This window comes from Anabrus simplex, chromosome 1, assembly GCF_040414725.1.
Source record: "Anabrus simplex isolate iqAnaSimp1 chromosome 1, ASM4041472v1, whole genome shotgun sequence".
In the NCBI taxonomy this organism is placed as follows: domain Eukaryota; kingdom Metazoa; phylum Arthropoda; class Insecta; order Orthoptera; family Tettigoniidae; genus Anabrus; species Anabrus simplex.
Window position 1 is genome coordinate 412,792,867 of NC_090265.1, and position 21,176 is coordinate 412,814,042.

Sequence of the window (21,176 nt, forward strand, 5' to 3'; positions counted from 1 at the left end):
TGCCAACATATTCAAAAAATATATTTGCAACTCATGAGTAGTTTCATCTAAAATAAGTCCCACTTCGTGTTTGTTAACCGCCTCTTTTATTTTCTCGAAGATGTTCTCATAAATTAGTTGTAATTTTTTTTCTCTAAGTGCTCTCATCCGGTATTGATCTTTGCGTGTACTTCTCTCTAGGAATGGTTTGAATGCAGGTTTTGTGGACTAGAATTCGTGACTGGATTAATGCCATGGCAAGATCTGCACTGAACTAGGGCAATGACCACTGCTTTTCAGATCCTGAAGGGCCAATTCCAGGCGTCGCGTGTTTACATTTGTACATTTCTTTTTAACATATATATGAAACTTACCATCTAAACAAATTGAGATTTATGCATAATAACATCTAGATGATACTTAACACCCTCCACAAATTTCATTGTAGTAAACCTGATGTATGCGTTTTGATAAACATTTTAAACGTAGCGATCGGTGTTTACATGGTACAGGCTTTTAACTTTACATACCTTTACGTTTTTCTAAATTGTGCGAATTGTGGTAACTTTCATTATTAATGTCAAGATATTGTTTACAAGAAAGACAAAGATACATTTTGCGAAAAAATCCAAATGTGTAAGTTGCGTAATGTCTGTGTAATATAGTTAAAGGCGATCGTCACGTGTTTACTTGGCAGCGTTGCAGGATTACACACGCAAATCAGTGCTAATCACAACTAAGTATTTTTTATTTTCCACCTTGTCGATACATTAATTGCTTAAGCCAACTTATTGGTTAAAAGTGGTACATGTTTCGTATATTATTAACATCTTCAGCCACATAAGACTGTTTAGATGAAAAATTCATATATTGACAAAGTATCAACCGGGCGAGTTGGCCGTGTGCGTAGAGGCGCGCGGCTGTGAGTTTGCATCCGGGAGATAGTAGGTTTAAATCCCACTATCGGCAGCTCTGAAAATGGTTTTCCGTGGTTTCCCATTTTCATACCAGGCAAATGCTGGGGCTGTACCTTAAGGCCACGGCCGATGCTTGAGAGGAAGTGTCCTTAAAATCTGAGTTCTCTTTTCCATGAGATTTACTAATTCCTCACACTTTCCAGTTAGGCTAATTATGTTCATAGTCCCTATTCGAGTTTGTAGTCGTTTCTGTGATGTATGCATCATCACATGGCCCATCGTTTTGTCTAGGCCTGTGTGTCCTGTTATTTTTCGATATGAGGCTCTTTCTATTCTTGAAAGCAACTACATGTTTCGGGAAAATCATCCATTCCCTTCATCATTGATGTCAGTTCCTTGAACATGTATGTTAAATTAATAATTTTCTATCATTATAAGGTGTATTGACATGGTGGGCTCAACACTCTAATAGTTTCTTTAATAGATTCAAACAATTCAATACAGGATCAGAGGAAATGCCTATTATGGTTAAGTTTATCAACAGTTAACAACTGCTCTCGACCACGTTATTTATGTATTCATCACGAAAACGTTCTCCTCTTTCATTTCTGATTTTCTTTATGGAACGGCAGTTGACGGATATTACTAATTGACTCCAACATTGCCTCGAATGTCGATGAGAGAGCTTGCAAGTGCACATAGCAAGAAAACGGTGCTGTACCAAAGACGATCACATTTTGTGGCAAATATTTCTATTTTCTTATTCAAACAGCGCCACCTAACCCAACTTAACTGTACTATATGTATCATGAAAACGTATTCCATACGCAAGTAGAGAAATGATAACGTTCTCGCTATAAATTTTACATGATAATAGCCTTTCCGTAATTTAACCCCATGTGAAAATATAAACTAACCTCTAAAATCAATGATCTACTCTGCCATAACTTGAGGTCTATCCCATTCTTACTTAATTGCAGTATTTAGCACTAAAATTAAGCGATCGTTTACTTCAGCCTTTATTTTTAACGACTTAACAACTGCTATTGTACACTTAATTTACGCATTTATTACAAAAACATGTTCTCCTCTTTCATTTCCATTTTTCTTTATGGAACAGCAGTCTACGGGTATTACTAATCGACTCCGGCATCGCCTTTGAATGTCGATGAAAGAGCTCGCTAGTGGACATAGCGAGGAAACTATACCGAAAATGATTGATCGCTTGTAATATAATGGCTGGGTGCATATATATCGGTAACGGAAAAAATCGTGCACACTTAATCGCTCATAATAACGGATGTGTCAGTGATAGGGCTCTCACTGTAATAAATGGATAATACACAATTTAATATCAAAATTTTGAAGGGACATAGTACAAAAGCTGATGTTATACAGTAACAGGGGTTCTCGTTGTATACTGTACTCGCTATAGCGGACTTCTACTGTATAGGCTATGATAAAAGTAGCATCTCTTCAAACAACCACTTTGATACAGAAGTAAACAACACACACATTAACAAATTACTGTGTCAATTCTTATGCCGCAGCCTGTGTACCTGAATGTGCCAACCATTACTTAGATACCAAAATCAAAACAGGTAACTGGAGCCTATCACAGCTAGGCATGCGCAGCCCTGAGTCAGCAACGTGGGGAAGTACAAGCCGACAGAGGGGAAGCGACTTGCACGCTCGCGCACAGGTGTTTCTGATGATGATGATGATGATGATGCTTGTTGTTTTAAGGGGCCTAACATCGAAGGTCATCGGCCCCACAGGTGTTTCTAGCACAGGCACTGTACTTACAGCGGGCAAGCTTTAGCACCCTTGCCTTAATGTGAACTGTATTGTTTAGTGGCATTTCAAAATAAACAGGCATCAGATCAGCATTCCCAGTTTGAAAAAGCAAATAATAATTTTGCTTCCACAAACAAATAACGTGGCGATGAAAGGTCATCAACTTTTCTTCGTAGAAAACAGGGTGACATGAAATAGATGTAAGTCTTCGGATACACAGTCCGTTTCTTCGATAAATGTTCCTTATCAACCCACAGCTTGCTGTAACACCCTCCTTTTTAAGTTCCTTTGCGATCTGTAATGATTTTAGTTGACACATTTCAGTTGATACACCATAACCTAGTTCACATATTTCAGTTGCGTATTTATAAAGCCATTTTTCAATTTCAGGAAACTGCACTCTGCCCTCAGATAGCTTTATGATCACTGATACTTTTTAATTACATTTCCTTCTTTTTTCTCCAATCACGAATACATGTTCATCAATATATCTTTGTCGGCGGCACGATGTGTGATAGTTTCAGCTTCCGTTACAACTTTCAGTTTGTCACTCACAGTAAATGACAGCAAACACTTTTTTGAATTCATTGCTTGTTACCACTGATGTTTCTTCACTCAGAACACAAAGTATTAATCAACTACCACACCATATGGATCCGGTAACGCAGAAGTGAGCGACGGAGCAAGATTTCAGCCATTGCCAAGTCATTAGACATGAAGCCACTGTTGATGCATCTTTGCAAGAATGTATTATGAGACCATGGTACAAAAGGCGTAAAAACCACATGTACTCGTGTATTAGACCCCCTTGGCTTTTCGAGACGAAGAAAATTTAAAAAATGAATCTCGCATAGAAGACCCCCCAACGTAATTTGTCAGAGAAAAACAATGGTTCCGCTTCGAACCAAGTACAAGCCTTACTGCAGCTCTGATGACGTCACACAAATTTGTAAATAGTTTCGTCCGTGCTGAAGTCATGCGGTACATCTGTGTTCCATAGTTAAGAAATGTCCGTCTCGGTAGCGTATGCCTACTGTAGCTCTGATGACACCATACAAATAGGTGAATAGTTTCATTACGCAAGCACGCATCAGTCATGTATATGTGACTGTGTTTTGTAGTTAAGAATGTCCGCCAGCGTAATGGTTAGCACAATTAGCTGCCGTTCTTGAGAGCCTGAGTTTGATTCCCGGTACCGTATTGCCAGAGATTTATGAAAGGCAGGAAGGTTGATTTGCAGTAAAAATGGTACATGCAACTCTCTTCCACTGGAGGCCTGTCTGAAAAGAGCTGCACCACCTCGGGATGTGCAAACGAGTTTACTCTCGTTAAGCAATATTCCCATATTCATATAGCATGCAAGATCATTAACAAAATGATCATTTAATATCTCGTAACTCGGGCCAGTAGGGATAGGTTTTTTTTTTTTTTTTTTCGGAGGGAAGTAGGTTTAAAATGTGATAAGAACAATCCAATCATAAGAATTGTTTTACTTGCCAACGTACCTTACGAATAATAATATATTATTATTATTATTATTATTATTATTATTATTATTATTATTATTTTACGTCCTCACTTCACGATTTTCGGAAACGCCAAACAAAACATACTAATACCAATATAAATGGTCCGTTAACTATGCGTTAATAAAAAAATGGAGGCAATGATCATACAAAATTAAACATTATGCTGATAAAACGCATTATCACCACACCTGTAGATATCCATAAATGTGGCAAACTTGCCTGTTTTTTATTTTTAATCTTCCCGTCGTGTAACTTCTGGCACTATGCGGGTGATTGATAGCATACCTAACCTAACCTAAACAGAGCAGTCTCTCTCATCTCATTTACAGTAGTTGAGGTAACTCCTTATGTGATAAATGTGGAGAACAAGCATGAAATATGCTTAAAAATAAGGGTTTGACTTTCAGCAGCAGCAGCAGGTATCCAAAGAATGCTTCCAGTCACTGTGTTTACATTCGGAGGTACAACTCGTAACATACGGTAGTTATCACCTGGTTGTTTGGCACGCTTTCTACACCACGGCTTTATTCGGAAGGAATAGCTTCTGCTTCACATACACCAACTGGAAATATAGAGGCCATCTCCAGAAACTACTTGGTAATAGATTTTCACTGTTTGGACTCTATAGTGGGAACAAAACTATTTTTAAAAGTTAAAAAAAAAAAGACAGAACCTCGAATGCTCTCGATTGCAGTGCATGGCTGACAAGATGGCAGTGAAGATGATGTCATTTGGAATGACGACACGCTGGTAGCAGGGAAGTTAGCGGCACAAGACGATCATTCAAATTAAAGCAGTGATTAGGTTTACTCAGGTTTACTGTGTGGTAGGCCTACTGCTCAGTTGACAGAGACAAATGACTGGCCATTAAGTTCTTTTGTATCAATATTGCATAACGTGATAATAAGATACTCTTATCCTTTTTCTGTGTCAGACTCGTTGGCTGAATGGTCAGCATACTGGCCTTCGGTTCAGAGGATCCCATGTTCGATTCCTGGCCGGGTCGGGGATTTTAACCTTAATTGGTTAATTCGAGTGGCTTGGGGGCTGGGTGTGTGTGGCGTATTCAACATTAGAAATCATCCTAGGTAGGGCCCTCATCTTCACAGACATGCAGGTCACCTAATAGGCAGTCTACTAGAAAAAGACCTGCACCAGGCCTCTCCAGAGGCCATACGCCATTAATTATTTATCCTTTTTCTGTACGAGGTTGAGTATGAAGTGAGACGAATCTTCGTAGCAAGTTTTTACAACCGTAACCCCTTCTTGACATCAACCTGATCAGAGGTATTAATGAGATGAAACGAATGACGTGATATGAGTAATTAAAACTTTCTACATTTACTTTATATGTTGGCCTAAAAGTTGTGTTCACCATTTATTGTCTTTTTACATTTAGAAATACTGCCTTCCAACGAAAATAGGCAGTATAACTTAAATACATTCATAAGTTTGTTAAAGAATAGTGTAGAATGTTTACACGTATAATTTATAGCTCTTTATAGCCTAGAAGCCGTGTGTTCACTGCACAAAACTGGAGTTTAAAGATAAAAATTTCATTGTTCCGTATTGTAAGTATTAACGTAAAAATTAAATAATTGAAAGAGGTTCAACCTATTCAATACATAGGAAAGAAATGTAGTGATTACATTTTTATTTAATAGTAAAAATAAATGGGACCGGTTTTGACCCTAGTCCAGGTCATCGTCAGGCGTAAAAACATGTAAAACAATGCATATGAAAAAGAAAAAGATTAATTAAACTCTGGATCGGTATAAGATGAAAGAGTACGTAATATTAAGAATGGTAGTATGGCACACGCAATGATAGACGAATATTCATAAACATTGTGAGACTTCATCTATCATTGCGTGTGCCATACTACCATTCTTAATATTACGTACTGTTTCATCTTATACCGATCCAGAGTTTAATTAATCTTTTTCTTTTTCATATGCATTGTTTTACATGTTTTTACGGCTGACGATGACCTGGACTAGGGTCGAAACCGGTCCCATTTATTTTTACTATTAAATAAAAATGTAATCACTACATTTCTTTCCTATGTATTGAATAGGTTGAACCTCTTTCAATTATTTAATTTTTACAAAACTGGAGGTTATCGCATATTGGACGCCCCCCCCCCCCCACTTTAATTTTTTTGCTGTAAAAGTGAAAAAAAAAGGGGGAGTCCAGTACGCAAGTAAATACGGTATGACCTGTGCCCGAATTTAAGGAGCAATATTTCTGTAAAAGACAGTACGATTTGTATTTGGGATTATACGTATTCGATCGACACTTCCTTTTGCTACTCGTGAGCGTCGTGAAATTCATTGTGAATGAAGTAACTCTACTCTCCTATTCATCAAAAAATGTAATCTTGTATTATTGCAGTATTAAGTGTACCTGACATTAAGTCTCCCACAGAAAGAGTTTTCAGTGTTAATAGGAAAAAACAGAATGATTTCAGGCCTACAATAATCACAGCTACATTGGAATCTCTTATTGTTCATAAGGTGAAAATGTCCTCACAGGGGGAAAAATGCTACAAGAAAAATCCCACACAAAAGCACCTGCTCTGTGGGGAGACAAGTTACAAAGAATGTTTTATGACAGAACTAACTGGTAATGTACAAATATATGGTGTAATAGTATATGTCTTAGAATAGGTTGTTGTTGGGGAATGCAAAGAGGGTGTCATTATCCAGAAGGGATGCGAGTGCTTTGGATTTGACTCCAAAATTTTTCAGAGGGTAGGGTAGGGGAATTACGGAAAGGCCATTTCAAAGGTTGGCACCTCTGGGTATATCGCCACTGTAAACCAACTGGTGCTGTTGCTTTTATCATTTCCACACAGTTCATCCAATTCTGCTGCTTTTCTCACCTTCGTTCGTTTGGCATTAGTTTCCACTTCTTCCATCATGATTTCACTCTCTGATTCTGTCTCCTCACTCTCTATCTCTATCATCTCATCTACACCCCTTCTTACACTCAGGAGTTTATGAAAGCAGTACTTCCATCTTCTCATTATGTCCTATGGCCGTGTTATTCTCTCTACTTCTTTCCCTGTCACCTTCTTTATGTAGACATTTTCTTTTACTCTTCCTTTTTACAAGTCTGAATAGCATCCTGTTACCACTATATGTATTCTCTTCCAACTCTCGTTTAAATCCTTCCCAGCTTTTCTTCTTTACTTCATTTATTACTTTCTTGCACCTTATTTTCATTTCCTGATACTTTCTTCTACTTTCTTCCATTTTATTCCCACTCCATAGTTGCTATGCTTTCTTATTTTTCACTGCTTTCTTTACCCTCTTGCTCCATTATGCGGTCTCTTTATCTTTTGCTGTTTCAGTTATTATGCCACAAGCACTCTCTGCACAACTTGCAAGTGCCTTTGTGAGTATGTCCCATTCCACTTCCACACTCTCCACCTCACATCTGGGTATGTGTTGTTTCAATTCATTTTGGAATTTTTCCTTTACCTCCATACCTTTTAAATTCCATGCTTTTGTACTTTTATTTTCTCCTGTCTTATTTTTTTTTTCATTTTCACTATTTTTCTTACTTCCATTTTTGCTACCGCTACTCTACGGCCTCCATTAAAGGCGACTTCTGGTAAGACTGTTAAGTCTATCAACGGTCTACGATTTGCTCTTTCCACAAGAGGTTATAAATAAATACGGTCTTTGTCCTTCTGTTGCCCCATCCATATCTTGTAATCTTTCTACTATTTTTCCTGAGCCATGTATTCACCACACTTAACCCATTTCTCACACAAACATCCACCAACATATCTCCCTCTTCATTTGTAGTCTCCCACAATTTAATTTCCCTAAATGCCCAATTCCACTCCATGCAGCTATGGGCAACATGTACTATGCGACTGCAGCAGCAAATGCTACAAGGTTGCATGCTACATAACGCACCATGTTTCTTAGTTGAAAAGTAGACTGCCAGATATGTCACTTGCAAATGTCCCATGTTGCCCAGTAGCTTCAGTAGAATCCCTCTTTAATTGTTGCTGAAAAAATTTAGTTGGTTTACTTGTTAAATCATATTGCTTAGCCTCTAAGTGTCAATAGGAGTTTTGCATGTTTAATATATTTGTTTGACAACAGGCCATAACACTAAACATACTTTGTTTCTTTTGTTAACTTTTATCACTATGCCAAGTAAACTTGAATTCCAGACATGAACATCTATACTGTAGTGTGGCTCAGACAGTTAAGACACTGGCTTTCTAAACCCAAGTTAGCAGGTTTAATCCCAGCTCAGTCCAGGGGTATTTGAAGGTGCTCAGATACGTCAGCACTTTATCAGCTGTTACTGTGGCGTAAAATCAATGACATTATTATTATTATTATTATTATTATTAGACCTATCACATTTACTCGCCGTTACAAGATGTGTATCATGCTTTTCTTTACCAAGTTCCTGTTTCAAACCACTTTTCCTTATTTATTACGTGAGAGGTCGCACCCGTTTTAGAACGCAAGAAGTTGCATGAGGCATATTGCTCTCGGTTACTTTTTTCAGGGCCTGCTATTTTGCTTTTGCAGTGTATGCTCTGATAAAAATATAAATATGATACCGGTACCCTGTTTAACTGCCTTTCAACTAGTACTAATACAATTAATCAGTAAAAATATTTTCTCAGTGTAAAAAGAATAAATTTAAAAAATGTGCAGAATCTGGAGAAAAAATGTGAATGTTTAAACAGCACAAGAGGTCACACGTGAGCAAATTGCCTCAGCGTGTGCATTTGGGGATTTCAAATTTGATCACAATTCAAGTAAAAAATGTATTCTTAAAATGAAGTACAAAATTTAAAAGAAATACTGTATAAAATTACAGAAACTAAATTTTGCTGAATAATTATTTTTGATACTGGATAACAATTCTGGTCAGTGTCCATGACTTCATCTGCACATGTTGTACATGTTGCTTTGGAATGGTTTTTACAAATCGGAATTCAGCAGGAACTGCATGTTACAGTTGTCTTCCTATTTTTCCTTCAAAGACAAATTCTGCAGTAAGGGTATCATCCCTTGTATGAGGTTCTTAAGGTTTTTCATGGATAGGTTCCAGTCTGAAAACTTCAATTATTCTTATTTTAATTTGTATGAGGTTGTTCTGGTTTTTCGTGGTTAGGTTCTAGTTTGTATACGTCACTTATTCTTATTTTCATTTGTTGTGCAGTATTTTATTGTGGGCGTGATCTTTTCTTGGTTTAATCAAGAAGCAGTTGCCGTCCTAAATTCATAAAAAATTATCAGCGAGGGAGAACCTTTTCATGTTCTAATGTCTGGTTTGCTTTGTAAATTACATAGCCATTCATTCCCGCCAACTTTCAGCACGAAGAAAAGCATTCTCAACGGCCACCGGTTTGACGTGGCACAACCTGTAGCATGTTAAGGAGTTTTTTGAAAAAAAAAATTTGAGATAACTTCTTACACACTTATTGTGCTATAACTTAGAACTTCCAAATATATACTGAGCAGTGTTGATTGAAAGTGGAAAACATTCAGTAATAAATTGCAATAAACAACAACCAATGTAGATAAAACATGTTTATATGAAATCTTACAAAACACCAAGGGAAAGTGGGAGCAGTAGATATTATTCACTTCACTGCCTTTTTATCACCCATCCCTCTGCAGCTATCATTTATCAGTGCAAACAATGGAACCTCTCAAGTCAGTGACAATGCAGTCATACTCTCACACCTTGGAAATACCAGATTTTGTGTAGTCATTGAAACTTCACTAAATTTAGAAAGTCAGTATTTCAGCAATTTTTACTCGCTAATTTAATTTTAATTTATTTTGATTGAACCTCATTGGTTATAGGTGAAGCATAATCTCCAGTGGGAGGCAGCTTGGCGGGATCTATCAACTTTGACTCGCTCTGCAGCATTCCAAGTCCGAGAACAGGCTGGACCAAGTCTCAAGTCTTCACTACGCCATATCTTGAGTGTAGATCGGCGGGATGCACCCATTTTTCCTACCACTGGTGCACTTTTCCAACTTACCACCGAATTTGCTGGTCTTGGTGGAAATGTGGGTTTCTTCAAGAATGAAATGTTACTTCAAGGAAATTTTCCCCTTACAAGTGATATGGTATGTGGGCAAGTTGAGTTTTTTTTAAAATTATGGTACTACTAAACTATTTTTCATTTTATTATTTTATTTCTGCATTGTTTGCCTTCCCGGTTGGCCATGGTGGTTTAGGTGTCAAGTCCATGTGGTCTGACACCATAGTTAGCCAGTTTGAGTCCTGTTGGTTGAAAAAATTTTTGCTGTCAGAATGTTGGACAACAGAAGAGGAGAGGTGGTTGTTTACAATTTCTAATCACTAAATTGCATGCCAAAAGCTTGAATTCAATTCCAAACCTCTCTGCAGTGTTCATATTGAGTGAGTGCATATGACGCTGTTGATGGTGATTTGTCAGTTGGATGGAGATGTTATGCCTTGAACAGGACCCTTAATGTTATTCAACAGGGGTAGGATATGTGCCGACATTGGATTTCGCCCTCTACCTACCTCATCCTCATTATCGTAACAATAGTCACCCTCATCATCTGACATCCAGATGCACATGTTGCCCATGGGCGTCAAATACAAGGACCTTCACCAGGCAAGTCGAACATGTCCTCAGGCACTCCTGGCATTAAAAGCCTTTTGCTAACTAAAGAAAATCTGTTAAACAAGCCTTGGATGTAAAAGTATTAAAAGTACCAAACATGACATCAGCTCTTCATGCAACTCATGAATTTATGACGCCCAACAAGCCGAAGCTCATTACACATGGAGAGACTGAAATCACACAGGAAGAAACAGCTCAGAATTGGAACCCTCAGTCTCCTCACCGTTACTGGTATGTGCAAAGAAATATTAGACCTCGTGGACAGACGCACACTCAGGATTTTAAGGTTGAGTGAGACAAAACGGAAGGGTTCAGGAAAAAATCCTTACTGTTGCCATTCGTTGTCTCTAGCTGGGGCTAAAATGGCATCCCGTTTACATCTTACGGCACCATTTCAAGTTCCTTATTGGTTTCTCCTAGCAACCTGTTATGTGTCGTTTCATTTCTCTGTTGTCTCCTGATGAAGAAAGACAAGGTTCTTTCGAAACGCGTTGAGTGTGTTTTATAATTAATTACACGGCATAAGCCCAAAAATATACCTCATGAATAGTTACATGGGCCGTGAAAGTGTAAATGTTGTTGTTATTATTATTATTATTATTATTATTATTATTATTATCATCAAATTAAAATGTAGAATTTTACACCATTACCAGCGGTCATACCCTTCGTCCACTGGTTTATTACAGTAACTTCTTCTGTAGATTCATGGTGGTATCCAACCCATAATCTTGGTTCAATTCCAAACAACAAAACAGAACACTAAACCCTGAAAGATTGCATTACATTTTAGCAGAAATACATATAAAAAGGAAACTATATTACTGCAGCCCTGCCGTGTCTTCTTATAACGATGTAGAAGTAGACAGGAGTGAAATACCAGCACTCTGTTATCTATATAAATAAGTTAGAAGCATGACGTCAGGAATAATATACGGTGATGAACACATGGTTGTTTGGAGTCATAATTAATGATTTTCATTCTGTGCTGATACAGAGAATACCTTAAAGAAATTGGGGGTAGATGTTCCACCTAATCAGCACTTCAGTATATGATAGAAATATTTGTCATGTTATTCTAGTTTGTGCACCTGTGGTACCATCTTCAGTAACAGAAGTGAAAATTTGAAGAATAAATTAGCGCATAACAACAATTCAACCTTAAAATAAACTACATACACAAAAACATCAAGCCATTTCATATATCCTAAAAAAGTGGATAGAAACGTAGTCTAACAAAAACACAGTTAACCCTCTTAGTGCCACGCCTATTTATAGTGGGCATGCTAAGAATGCCACCCGCTTTACTACCAAATTGCAAGGCTGAACAAGATGAACCATGATTCTCCTAATTCTAAATCCAGATAATTGATTATTGTCCCAAATTGCTCAGGAAGTTCGACTGTATTGATACTGATAGCAAATAATACCAACCAAGGTTAAATTTGGCAGGGGGAAAAATGTCCTTTCTGGGAAATTAGCATGGAGTAGATTATATTTTTCAAGTTCAGATCTACAAAAATTACCTAAAATATGTAGGTACTCACCTAATATAATAGAGTTTGAGGGATGTTCCACCATTTAACACATTGTAAAATAAATTGAATTTATTGAGCGAAGACCGGTTTCGACTCCCTTGGAGTCATCATCAGTTCTTGTTGAATATCAAATCGAGGGGAATCTAATAACAATCATCATTAGGGTTGCCTACATACATCTCGATTGGTTGACATAAGACATCATAATAAATTATACACATAATGGTGATTGCCTAAATACACATCAATGGGTTGCAAAACATACACCTTGATTTGTAATGTACACATGGTATGCAATACTTGGAACTTAAAAAAGTTCTAAGTTCTGGTTTAAACTGTCGTGTGTTCATGGAACACGGAACACTGGTAACATATGCACTGGTTGAAAATATACAAATCGACATGAAACACGTATAATGTTATAAAACACATGGCGTTTTAAGAATGTTCTTGAACTTGTTGGTCTTGTTTCAATCTAATTAAACTAGATGAAATATATACACATTGAAATGAAATGCACACAAAGACATAAACTACTTGGCACTTAAAAAGTTCTTGGTTCTGTCGTGTGTTTGTGGAACATGGAATAGACTTGTTGGTCTTGTTTCAATCTATTGGAAACAAATGCACTAGTTGAAAATATATACATTGACATGAAAATTTATACATTGACATGAAACACATGGCACTTTAATGTTCTTTGGATTTGGGTTAAAAAAATACTGTCTTATGTTTGTATAACTCGGAACAGGCTTATCAGTCTTGCCACAATCATCTTGAAAACATGTGAACCTTTTGAAACAAAACTTAATAACTAATTATACCACACAATCACATAAAACATTTGGTAATTTACAAAAGTTCTTGGATCTGGGCTAAAACACTGCACGTGTGTTTGAAGAACGCGGAATAGACTTGTTGGATTTGTTTCATCTACTTGGATAAATGAATCAGTTGAAATATATTCATTGGCTTGAAACGCTTGGTATTTTAAGAAAGTTCTTGGATCGGATTTAAAAGTGCCGTGTATTTGTGGAACACAGAACATAATTGTCGGTCCTGTTTCAATCAACGTGAATATATGGCATAGTTGAAATTAAATACGTTTGACAATGAAACATTTAATAAATGTAGAAATGGCTTGTTCTAGTTTACGTAATCTTGCAGTGCTTTAGAATAGTATGGAATAAACTTATTTGTAGATTTAAATTGGCTGAAGAGTTGGGGGAACATCCTTCGTTATGGAACACTCGCTTATGCAGTTGTAAGTGTCGTCTATTATTGTTGTTGATGTAGAATGGTGATTGTATGGCCTTGGCTTATGGTACTGTGCATTGAAGGTGGGTGTCTGAGGAAAAAGAAACAGAAAAGAAAGAAATGAGAAATTGTTGTGTGTGTTCGTGTTTAATTGTAAAATGATATTTCTATTACTTGTATGTGTGTGTGTGCGTGCGTGCATGCATGCGCGCTTATTGTTGGCTAGGAGATGGTGGCGGGGGTAGGTGAGGGGAAGGGGTGTGGCTTGTTTTGGGTTGGTTGAGGTGTGGAGGGGGTGTGAGAGAGAACGGAAGTGCTTCGTTGTCAAGCCGTTCTGTCTAGATAAGTCTTCATGATGAGGGATGAATGGCCTCGTAAAGAATGTTCGTTTTTTCGGTGGATTTGTTCAGATTATGATTAAAATTAACTTGTTGGTGTAACTATGTGTAAAAAATTTCTTTGATACTGAGTAGGGGTCCCTTTTCCATGGTTTCAATTATTTGTAGGTCTTTGTGTATGTCGGAAAATTTATGATCGGATTCGTGCATGTGTAGTCCCATGGCTGAATGTCTGGTATGTTTAACTGCATTAATATGTTCGATGTACCTGGTGTTAAAGCTCCTTCTTGTCTGTCTGATGTAACTTGCTAAACAAGACTGGCACTGTAATCTGTAAATGCCCGATTTGCCAAACTTGTCCAATTTATTCATGGTCCCTGAATTGTGGAAATGAGAACGATTGTTGTTGGTTGTTTAGAATGCTATTTTTACTCTGTGTTTTTTAAATAGGTTTGTTATTTGGTCAACAGAATTGTTGTTGAAGGTAAAAACTGAAATAAATGTCCTTTTGTTTCTTTTCTTTAATAAGAGTAGATTTAGGTTTGTTTTGGATTTTAGATATAATTTGGTCGATGAACCTTTTGTTGTACCCATTAGAAAGAGCTATTGCCCTGATGGTGTCTAGTTCTTTTTTTTAGGTTGGAACGAGGTAATGGAATATTAAAAGCTCTGTGGACAGAGCTATAAAAGGCTGCTTTTTTTGTGGGAGGTAAGGTGGATGGAGTGTTGTTTTATAGTATTGATACTTTGGGTAGGTTTCCTATAAATGTCATAAATGAGGGAGTCTTGTGACTGTTAAGTCCAGAAAATTTAGAGAACTGTTGGATTCTGTTTCCAATGTGAACTGTATATGGGGACTCAGTTTGTTCAACTCCTCAAGAATGGTTAGGCTTTTGGTGTGTCTTCCATCTAACATTGTGAAGGTGTCATCAACAAACCTGGTTCAGAAAAAAAAAAAGTGTTTTATTTTGCTGATGTGTGTATGTTCTAGGTGGTCTAGGTAAATGTCTGCCATAATGCCCGATGCGGGGGATACCATTGGAGGGCCTTTTTGTTGATATATTATTCCGTTAAAACTTTTTTGAATTCCAAGTATTGCAAACCATGTGTATGTTACAATTCAAGGTGTATGTTTTGCAACCCATTGATGTGTTTTTAGGCAATCGCCGTTATGTGTATAATTTATTATGATGTTTTATGTCAACCAATCAAGATGTATGTAGCCAACGCTAATGATGATTGCTATCAGATTCCCCTTGATTTGATATTCAACGAGAACTGATGATGACTCCAAGGGAGTAGAAAACGGTCTTCGCTCAATAAATTTAGTATTATTTACAATGTGTTGAATCGTGGAACGTCCCTTAAACTCTATTATATTAGTTATATGTCAACACGGAAATGAAAATCATAACCTATGATAGCACGGCCAACCAGGCACACAAATATGCTTACAAATATTTAAATCTGAGGAAAAAGATAACGATCATTAACAAAAATATCACCCTGTTTGAAGAAATGCCTTCTCAGTAATCTAACTCCTAGATTTTTAAAGGCCTACAACACAAAACATAGGTCAACATTTCATACACGAAACACCCATAATAAAACCAACATACTGTATTTCACGGCATAATCGTTGCCACCGCGTAATCGTCGCATCCTATATTTTCAATACAAAAATCGGACTTTAAACCATTAATTACATAATCGTCGTACGTCTAAATTTTGTTCGCTAATCTGGTTAAAAGGTAAATGGAACTGCAACGTAAGTTGCACATGAATGCGCAATTTAAATACGTGTATGGTTTATGGGCAATTTGGCAACACAGTCACGTTTGCGACATGTTGCACAACGTATAAATAAATAATACCGGTATATGTACGACGCATGGCTTACCGGTAGACTATCGGCAGTTTGACAACATGGTCGCGAGACAGTGTACTATTTATTCGCCACCTACATATTATGAGTTCCCATTTGAAATACGTAAGGCTGTAAGTTATCGCTTATCGGCAACGTCGCCAGGAAATACCGGCTAGGTAGGTTGAATGGACCTCGAACCAGCCTTCAGATACAGGTAAAATTCCCTGACCCGGCCGTGAATTGAACCCGAGGCCTCCGTGTAAGAGGCAAGCACGCTAACCCTACACCATGGGGCCGGCTCCTGTGTTATTGCGCACGAAGTGAAATCCAAGACGATAACGCAGATTTCCACGGAATTATTCAGCCGAATTATTTACGATGTCTCAGTTGTCATCGCTAGACTCTTATCTTACTACAACGTCATAAGTGTCCGGGCATGGGATGAAAACTTTTATCCAAGCAGTCAAGATAATTATTATCCAATGCTGTTAAAGTTTTATTTTATAAAATCGTCAGTAACGTAATGTAAAATCATCAATAACTGGGAAGAAATATTAACCTAATTACCGTATGTTTAAAAGAAATTGAAAAAAATGAATGTTTGTTACCGACGTCTCGGAATACAGTCAACTACCTATACAGTAGATCTACACCGCACTAGCTAGAGCTCCGGTTTGCGAGCTTTGCGCAAGCGCAGTAGTGTGTCGCAACCAACGAGCTAAACTGATAAATTGTTGCATGCTTCCTTGCTGCCTAACAGTATTGGCTGCTCTGGAATGGACAGATCACAGATGCATTTATTTGTTTCAGATTTATGTGATTACTGTAGACATGTGTGCGTGAGAATTTAAGTTTTTAATTTGTGTTTTGGGTGTTTGCAGAAATAATTTGTTTTAATAGTGAACAATTACGGAAAGTCATTTATATCGCAAAACATTAACGTGTGAAGCATTTATAAGCGATTATGGGTAAATATAGAAACTATTCTGCGGGCTTCAAGCTAAGCGTAATTGCCTTCGCTGAACAGCGCGGGAACAGAGCTGCAGAAAGAAAATTTTCTGTGAGTGAAAAGTTGGTGCGTGACTGGCTGAAAGTAAAAAACAAGCTAAAAGCCACAAACCCTTCTAGACGCGCGTTTAGAGGTCCTAAAACAGGGAAGTTTCCTATAATTGATGAAGAAGTGTTCAGGTACGTCAGTGAAATACGTAACAATGGCTGCAGTGTATCATATGAAATGTTACAAATTAAGGGACAGGAGGTAGCGCGCAAACACAACATACCGGTAACTCAGTTTAAGGCGACTCGTGGGTGGATTAAGGGGTTCATGCGACGACACAATCTGTCAGTGCGAAGGAGAACAACACTAAGCCAAAAGTTGCCTGCTGATTACACGGACAAGACTGTAAATTTTCACCGATTTGTCATACGTTTGCGCAAGGAAACTTCGTACTTGCTTTCTCAAATCGGTAATGCCGATCAGACTCCAATCTTTTTTGATATGCCTCGCAACAGCACTATTGCGCTAAAAGGATCACGGAATGTATTAATGAAAACCAGCGGTAGTGAGAAGTTGCGATGCACGGCAATGCTAGCCATTACAGCTGACGGGAGAAAGTTGCCGCCTTACATCATTTTCAAGAGGAAAACGATGCCTAAGAATATACAGTTTCCCCGTGGAATTCATGTACGAGTGCAACCAAAGGGTTGGATGGACGTAGAACTCATGCTGGACTGGGTTAAAACTGTGTGGAATAGAAGACCTGGTGCACTACTAAAACAACCAACTCTGCTTGTTTTAGATAGTTTCCGAGGTCACCTCGTGAACGAAGTGAAGCAAATTCTCACTACAAATAAGACACGACAGATAGTCATTCCTGGTGGCCTAACATCTGCTTTGCAGCCACTAGACGTATGTGTTAATAAACCCTTTAAAGACCACTTACGTTGATTTTACAACGAGTGGATGATGAGCGGCGATCAGCAATTGACGCCCGCCGGAAATATCAGGCGTCCACCCTTGGACTTGTTATGCTCGTGGGTGAAGAAGAGTTGGGATCTTATACCACCTGAACTAGTCTCCAAGAGCTTCAAAAGGACTGGGATTTCGAATGCACTAGACGGTTCCGAAGATGACGCAGTGTGGCAGGGAGACGAAGAATCTGATACTGGTATTAACAGAAGCGAGGACGGCGCATCAGATAGCGAAACCTGCGATAGCGACACCGAAGATTTGGAATAAATTGCGTACCGGTAAGTCCGCATTTCACAACAAAGTGATAATTTTTTGCAAGTGTAATATTTTAACTTTAATACTCAAATTAATGACAGATTAACTTAATACGTTCATTTTTATTTTCAGGTTGGAAAAACGTTCGCCGAATTGTTGCGAAAAATTATGAATTTTGTTTTAGACTATTTTAATTATTTTGATGTATAAACGCGAGTATTACGTGCATCTTAAATTTGTATCAAATACAATTTAGTTATAAATACATTTTTTGAGTAATACAAATACTGGTATTAAATATTCATCGTATAATGGTCGTATCCTACAATTTTTTTCGAAAATTTTGGTATAAAAAGTGGGACGATTATGCCGTGAAATACGGTAATTTGGCTAGAAGAAGAAATTAAGTTCCTATACAAGAAAAAAAAACATTTTTGAACATTTAACTCTACAAGGCTCAACTAGATGCAGCTCGCAACCTTCCCCCATCTTATTGGGACGATTTTCTTAGACACACACTTTACGTAATGGGAAACAATGCTGCTAGGAAACTAGAAAATCTCAACAAGAAAATAGATAACCTCAAAAAAGCGCATGTCAATAACAATCACTCCGCATCTCTTAAGTTGTATAAAAGAGATACCACACCAGACTCGGACATTGGCAACGAAATACCCAGTGAATATAATTTCAACCTACAAACCAAACATATTTCTAAAACAACCTTTAATGAAACTGAAATGGAAATTTTAAGCAGAGGTCCGAAATTCAGTTGGAGTCTGCAATCCAGATACGAAGAATTGTCGTACATATGATGCTGTAACTAGTGTAAAACCTTCAATGAGTATGTTTAATATATTCTAATTATAGTTTATTTAATGCTAAATTATCTTGTGTTTAGTGTTAAACATGACTAGTATATCGGTTCTCTGTAAATATGTAGTATAAAATTGCATAACCTCAAATACGTATTGTTTAACCTCAAAATCTATATGGTCGAAAGCAGTAGAAAATTTCATAATGTTCGTATGTTAGACTTATTGTACTATAATTTGGTGTATATGAAGGGTTCTGGAAACTTACTGTAAGGTTTTATTATCCAGATACATGTAGAGACATTACGAATGTTGTAGATATTTCCATGTACATTTTTAAATTCTGAAGGAAAGTTAGAGTAGCCATTCGACTAGCTGGTCGATCGACGTTTCGAGTGTGTTTCATTAGAGTGTTGTAAGAACTCTTCCAGAAGTCGATCATTCTAGATGGTTGATCGAATAGTATAAATACCGAGCTGTCAAGTCAGTGAGACAGTCTGAGTACTGGACTCAAGTGAGTCGGGCAGTGAATTCGATAGAGAGTATGTTATAGTGCGCGCGTCAGTGTTGTTGATATCTGTACTTGTCAGAATCGACTTCAGGGTACTCCGCTATTGAGTATTGTATATAGTGTCATTTGCTACTTTGTAAAATTGTATGTTGTGACGTACAGTGTAAATAAAGTAATTTATAAAAGGAAGTGAACGTGTTCTCGTGTGATATTTATTTACGTCAAATAAAATCACAATTTAGAACGATAAATTGGCGACCATGATAGGACACTTCAAGACTCAGCAATGAAGATCGAACAAATAACCGTGGCGATGTTACGGAAAGCGCTGGTATCCCGAGGTTTACAGACAGCTGGAGGCAAAGCGGACCTACAAGAGAGGCTGCGCCAGGATTTGATAGACTGTGAGGAGGACCCAGGCAGTTTCGACTTCGTAGTCACCTCGGAGGAAGAAACCAACGACCGGGTAAGCACTGTGTTAGCACAACTAACTGCGTTGATTCAGGCTTAGTCCGAAAAACTCGAGGGTAAAATTGAGGCCCAGTCTCAAGAAATAAAGGGCCAAATCAATTCTTTCGTCAAACATCTGAAAGGAGATATTTCAAAAATTAATGATAAAATCGGCAGCTTAGAATTAGACATAGATAAAGTAGTAAACGATATGCACACCTTGGAAAACAAAGTTTAGGAGAAGATTGGAGAAACTGAGCGGGAATCTAACGATCTCAAAACCGCAGTAGGCCAGAAAATTACGAAGTTTGAATCCAAAGATAATAGGAAAATCTTATCCCTGGAGAAAAACATGGCTGCAGGCAGTAGTCAACCTGGCAGAGGTATAGACCTTCCCCTTGGGTACCGACTGATCCCAGAGTTATCAAAGACAGTCTACCGGAATTTCATGGAAGGCTCGAGGAGTGTCCTAAAACATTTCTAAAGACATCAGAGTCTTTACTGGGTAGGACAAATATACCTGCGGAAATATATTTGCAAATTGTCAGCCAGCAACTAAAAGCGTCGGCAGGGACTTGGTGGCAGAACATTAAAGGTCTCAGCCTCGACTGGGAGGAATTCAAGAAAAAATTCGTCCAAAGATTTGACTCACAGGCTGTCCAAACTTCAGTACAAAAGAAGTTCCTAACTGAAGCTCAACCCAGCGGAATGAGAGCAGGAGCGTTCGTAATTCAAAAACTCCAGCTCTTGAATAGAGTCCACGAAGGGAAAAATATTGACACGAGCGTCCCCTATATAGTTGAACTGCTACATGATAAGGTTCGATCCCTTGTTAAGGTGGCGCAACGAAAAACATTTGAAGAGCTCCGTCACATCGTAGCAAAATTAGACGAAGAAACAAATTACCATGCCTCAAAAACGAAAAAAGAACCCCGGAAATGCTACCGATGTGGGCGGACCGGACATCTAAAAGACCGCTGCCCGGAAAACTAGATCGGGACCGTTCAAGTCGGGGCAAGGATGGTTCCGGAAGAATGACAAAGCCCCGGAGACACTACACCTGGCTAGAAGGTGAACATATTGGTCAAATCTATAGTGATGAACCTAATCCACCCCACCCAGCTTTTAACTTGACGATTAATGACAGGCCTTCCATCGCTTTCCTGGATATTCAAGCTTCACACTTGTTTGTGAATATGAATGTAGCGAAGTTACTAAATCCTCTTCATCCTGCTACAGTGGCAACAGTCAAGGGAGCAACCCATGACATACATTACAAGATTGAGGGTTGTACCCTTCTTC

General features: G+C 38.0%; 1 protein-coding gene across 2 annotated transcripts in view; it reads left to right on the forward strand.

Annotated features, from left to right (window-relative positions):
* The window catches only part of LOC136856868 (sorting and assembly machinery component 50 homolog A), a 165,942-nt gene that overhangs the window by 14,160 nt on the left and 130,606 nt on the right, over positions 1-21,176 (forward strand). For both annotated transcript variants that reach the window (XM_067135072.2, XM_067135071.2), the window contains exon 7: positions 10,075-10,344. In XM_067135072.2, coding sequence (XP_066991173.1) covers positions 10,075-10,344 — 270 coding nt within the window. The remainder of the gene's footprint in view (positions 1-10,074; positions 10,345-21,176) is intronic.